The sequence below is a fragment of the Rhagoletis zephyria genome, unplaced genomic scaffold (assembly GCF_001687245.7).
Source record: "Rhagoletis zephyria isolate East Lansing unplaced genomic scaffold, Rhagoletis_zephyria_1.1 Rzeph_scaffold_00435, whole genome shotgun sequence".
NCBI lineage: Eukaryota > Metazoa > Arthropoda > Insecta > Diptera > Tephritidae > Rhagoletis > Rhagoletis zephyria.
The window spans coordinates 49,860-55,861 of NW_016157519.1; the positions used below are offsets into that span (position 1 = coordinate 49,860).

Consider the following 6,002-nt stretch of genomic DNA (forward strand, 5'->3'; position numbering starts at 1 on the left):
TTTTAATTGTTGATGGCCTTATCCATCTTGTTCCGTACAAAATAAGTTCGACAATGTGTCTAAATTGAGAAACTGGGCAACACCTTCAAAAATTTTTTTTAAGGGTGCTTCAAACATGCGGTTTATTATTCTAATTATTCTAAAATGTAATGGCCTACAAAACTGCATACCTAGAATTTTTTAAAAATGATTTTTACATATTACGTTATTTGTTTAGAATTTATAAAAATCTCAAATTCTCAATCAAAAAGGGGAGGCAGAAAATTTTAATCGATTTAAAAAAAATTAAGGGGAATTCTACTGATTTACAAAGGAAACGATCCCCCGCTATAAGAATTTCGAAATGCAATTTTTTTTTTGTTTTCGCTCCACCCTAATGCACATATCATATGCATTTATGTATATTTATAATAAAATATATGTCGATTTGTACGACGCTTCAACTGAGTTACATTCCTTTGCCGTGGATTGCTTACTTAGCTACTTTAAAATACTAGTCTTTAGCTGCTGGAAATTTGCAATAAGTAGTTTAATGAGCACCCGCTGCACTTTGCTTTAAGCAAGTTCTTATAAACTTTAATTGCTATTAAAATACCAGTTAAAAGATGTTTTCTCCTCTGCCATCAAGAATTAGATATGTATTTATGTATTCTACTAGCTTATCGCTTTGTTACCTGTCAACCGTTTGGCTTCACTGCAAATTTTATTCGTTATATCTGTTGACAACTGCCGGCAAGCTGTCAACCACCCCGCTCGATTGAACTTGTGGCAATTCAGAGCAGCGCTGTAAATTAGATGACAAGCCATAGCTGACCACTAAGCATGAAAATGATTTTTATTGGCTATTTAACACTGAATTATTGCACTTCAAGTGAAGTATGCAAAGAATTTATGTGACAAATTGCGTCATAAGATATTTCTTATAAAAAAGTAAGTAAAGGTGTTTAAAGAATAAAATCGAGGGTAATCAATAACTATTTTTAAAAAATTTAATTTAATTAATTAATAGTTTAAACACAATATTACAACAATGTGGGTACACGAATGAAAGAAGCTAAAGGCATGAATTTCGCAAATATTTTTCAAGAGGGTTGCCACCTGTTGCCAAAAAATTTAAGACACTTTTCTTGCCTAGTTAAAACAAATATTTTAAAATGGCTATCAAACGAGAGAAAGACAGAAAACTTTATTTTGAAAATGGGTTTAAAGGGAGTTGCCACCTGTTTACACATTTAAACATTCGAAGTCAATTTAATTAATAAGTTAGACGAAATATTTTAAAATGGATATCAAACGAGACAGGTTTGAGAAAGATTTGTTTTGAAAATACTTTTGAATAGAGCTGCCACCTGTTCGAAATCAGTTCAATTAATAAGCTAAACGAAAACATTTAATATGGGTACAAAACGTGAAAGGATTAAGAAAGCTTCATCTAAAAATAGTTTTGAAGGACGTTGCCAACTGTTTAGAAATTCGCAATCAATTCAATTAATAAGCTTAACGCAATATCTTTTTATGGGTATTAAAGGAGCAAGGTTTAAAGGCTTAGTTTCGAAAATATGTTTGTATACAGTTACCCCTGCTCAAATATTAAAATCTATTTAATTAAAAAGTTATTTGAAACAATTCAATAAATGTACTAAGGTGATTGACTAGGTTTTTTCAAACCGATTTGAGCTGGTTTTTCTTCAAAATTTTTGGGTTTTTTTTTGAAGTCGTGATTGTGCGAATATCGAATAAATCAGAGGTTATCGAATTAATCGGGTTTTTCAACTAGAAGTAACTTCATTATGATAATTAAAATTTTTTTTAATTTGTTGAAACCACAAACATAATTTATTTACCAATCTTGCTTAATGTTCTTCATATCAACTACAGAAAATTTCGTGTGGCTGATTTAATGAAAATTATTGAAAACTTGGAGATATTTCAGCAAAGAATTAAATTACAATACACAAATCCGTCATATCATCTACGTGCTTTATCCTATCATACATATATCAGATTGAAAAAATTATACTCAAGACTTGAATGATCAAGCCCGCTGGGGTTATATGAAACCAAAAAAAGAGTTTCAAAATTAAAATAATATCAAACAAAAGTTACGAGCATCATTGACCTTAGACATATGTAAATACGATAACTTAGCTGGCATAAAAACCATATATTTTAAAAGACAGCAACAGGTTTGCTGGTGACATAGATATGCATGCATATAATACGTAAATACATATATACACATACATATAAGTGAATAATACTCCGCATATCTAAGAGTGGTCAAACATTATACTATATGTGTATGCATATGTACATATATGCCAATTAATGAAGATAATAAGTACTTATAAAAGTATTAACACCACTCGAATATTGAGGCGTCACCCAAAATGCCAAAGCCATTCAAACGCATGACACCAAACTGAAATTGAAACGCATCAGGTGGCACTGCGCTAAGTTTTAAGCACAAACGTACATACACACATATGTAAATGTTCGTTGCTGCATGTGAAACCTAATAATTATTGTCGTTTGGCCATTTGGTCATTTGTTTGTATGAATGTAAATACGTATGAATGGCATTTGCATTTTTCAGGGAGGGAACTTTTTATTTTGAATAAAAATATTCTTTATGGTCTGCAGAAAAGCATTAGCTATGTATGTATGTACAAAGGCCTCTGCATGACATGTTCAATTGACGAGTATAATTATGTATAATGCTGACTACACACGAGGCAACCGTTGAAGCAATCAGGGCATGTTGGCATAGTTGGTCATAGAAATTCGTGTTGCCGCAATCGTCGCCCGAAAATCAAAATATTTTGATATTTTGTGTTGGTTGGCGTTAGAGTCCGACCGATTCCAATTTTTCTTCAGGTACCGATGCCGATGCCGATTAATCGGTTGTTGGGGAAAGAATCGGCCGATGCCGATGCCGATGCCGATCATTTTGTTTTGTACTAAAAAACACTCTCTTGCACTCAATGCATTAGAAATTATATGCTAGGTTTGTATGTATGTATGCACATACATATTTTGACCGGCTTTGGCATTTGGCATTTGTCTTTTGTTTATTTAATGTTTATTATTTTTTTTATAAAAGTCTAGCTGGTATATGACAAACACCATATACATAAATCCAGATTTTAAAATTTGTACAAAAATTAGAAATATTCTGCTTATTTTCACCAAAATTTCAAACTTTTTAATCAGAATTTTGGTATGCAGTTTTGTAGACCATTTAATTCTAGTATAACGACGTGCAAGTTTCAAGCTGCTATAAGATCCCGTTAATTTTTGTCAATTTTTTTGTTGCCAGTGTCCTCCATATAAAAGCGAATTGTCGAACATAATTTTGTATGGAAAAAACGTGAAACACCTTCATCAAAAAAAAAAAGAATTCATTTTTGTGAGCTGTATGCAAATGTGTTTTGATGTTGGCGGTTGTCTGTCGCTTCACCTGAAATTATGAAAAGAAAATCCAAAGAATCGGCAAAGAATCGGCGAGAAAAGGCTCAATTTTGTGCCGATACTAGCCGTGCCGATGCCGATTAATCGGTCGGACTCTAGTTGGCGTATAGGAAAGTATGGTTGCCAGCTAAATGAAAATTTAAATATAAAATTTTTTAACCCTCTCAGTACAAAAAATCAGCCGCTGAAGCTAAAAATCTGAAAATAACTCTCAGTTTTACTCGTATTCTAGATTTGTAAACAGGGAAGTGATATTAATAGTTTTTATTTTACGAGATATATATGTATTTCAAAACTGCGAATAACATTCAACATCTTTTTTTTCCGATCTCAATTCCACCGAAAAGTAGTAAATTTGTTCCTAAATATTACACAATTCAATATCGACTTTTGTGACACTTTTCACTTTTGTGAAAAATCACGGTCAACTGCATCCCGAAATACAGTAAAAGAAATGCGGTAAATAATAATAATACTTTTCATACAACAACTATTATTTTAAAAATAAAAACTCTTAATTAAGAAAAAATAATACAAAAAAAAGTTTGTCCAATATATTTGACAATTGTACTGAAAGGGTTAAGGTATAAATACCAAAAGATTTCTAAAAAGTTACAACAAAGGCATTATTATATTAAAATAATCTTAGAAGTCCGTCATAAGGGATTACTTTAACGTTAGGAACTACACAATAACCAGGTGATATAAACGCTGGGTATTTAAATTTAACTGACCTGCAGTAAGAATATTCACAAGCGTCCCTACGAGCTTTCAGTTTATATAGGCATTATGTGCAGTAAAATAGTAGTAAATTATAGCATGGAGCTCTGTAGATATGTATGTAAGTTAAAAAATGCATAAATGCATTTTTACATACATACATATATTTGTATGTACACATAAGTAGAGCAACGTTTAGCGAAGCAGAAATGATAGGCGATGTACACACAAGAACTGCATTTAAGCTAAGTAACAAATAAGGACAAGCAAAGAGCAACTAGTTAATTAAAAATCCATATGTTTTTGTCCCAGCAAATTGTAAGTGTAAATAATTTTGAATAATGTTTTTGTGCTAAATTTGTTGGTAGATGGAAAATTATGAAATTGAGTTCATTGTCGCTATATTACACCTGCCATGCATTGGTGTAAATTGCTGGCTGCACAAAATTTCAACTACGAAATAAACATCGCCCATCATTGCTGCTTCGCTCAACGCTGCTCTACTTACAGACATAAATAGCTGCGTTAACACTTTTCCATGGCGTTCAGTTGAACTGCTGAAATTTCGCTTGCATTTAATTTCCATTTTCGACCTGTATAAAAGCGGTTGCGAATGCGGAAATCACCAGTCTAGCAATTCTTTCATACAGAGAAGATCCAGTAATTAATTGATTAGAAAATGAATTCTCTCATCAGCTTCGTCGTGTTCGTAGTTATCGCGGTTGTCGGTGTAAACAGCGCAAGGACTGATAGTAAAGAGGGCATGGTGTCCTCATCCTATGGTGGTGGCTATAGCAGTGGATCTTCCTCATCTTATTCTGCCCCAGCTCCAGCTGCAGCGCCGTCTTGTGGTGATTCTTCGTCATCCTACTCAGCGCCAGCCCCAGCACCAGCGGCAGCGCCATCTTATGGTGGTTCTTCCTCATCCTACTCAGCACCTGCCGGCCCAGCTGCCCCATCATACGGTGGAGGCTCGTCCTCATCTTCCTCATCTTACTCAGCACCTGCTGCCCCATCATACGGTGGAGGCTCGTCCTCATCTTACTCAGCACCTGCTGCCCCATCATACGGTGGTGGCTCGTCCTCATCTTACTCAGCACCTGCTGCCCCATCATACGGTGGTGGCTCTTCCTCATCTTACTCAGCACCTGCAGCCCCAGCCGCCCCATCGTACTCTGCTCCAGCAGCTGCAGCATACCCAGCGCCGCCATGTCCAAGAAATTATCTCTTCAGTTGCCAGCCTTCCTTGTCGCCAGTAGGGTGCAGTTCGTCCGGTAAGAGCGGAGTATATGCTTCGGCGGGCGCTTACTCCCAATATGTGCCATCGTTCGTACTCCCACCAACTCGCTACGACAACTAAGCTAGACGGAATCAAAGACAACTGCTTAGGACTTTATTTGAACACCAACAATGCTTTCATTATGATTTAACTATTATTTTTAATAAATAATTTTTAATAGAAAAAAGTTTTTATTGTGGAAAATGTTATGATTTTAAATAGTGTTGCCACACATCTAAAAACTAAAATGAGGTAGATATGTAAATATATAAAGCATGGCGTAACGTATGTGCTTAAAGAAAATTTTTGAAAACAACTATCAATACAAGAATAGGCTTGGATAGGGTTGCCACTTGTCTAGAATAAAAAACTGAATTGAATATGCATGAGTAAAATATTAAAATATGGCTAGCAACTATAGGTGTTTGAAAGCTTTAATCCGTCCCTATTTATAGATAAGATTGCCACCTACATATAAAAAAAAACTACATATATTCCACAAAATTGGTATCTAAAGATGATTAAGAAAGCT

General features: G+C 34.3%; 1 protein-coding gene across 1 annotated transcript; it reads left to right on the forward strand.

Annotated features, from left to right (window-relative positions):
* Nucleotides 1-4,870: 4,870 nt before the first annotated feature.
* LOC108359685 (vitelline membrane protein Vm26Ab-like) lies at nucleotides 4,871-5,551 on the forward strand. The gene has a single exon (XM_017611647.1). It carries the CDS (start codon nucleotides 4,871-4,873, stop codon nucleotides 5,549-5,551), a length of 681 nt encoding a protein of 226 aa, XP_017467136.1.
* The last annotated feature ends 451 nt before the right edge of the window (nucleotides 5,552-6,002 follow it).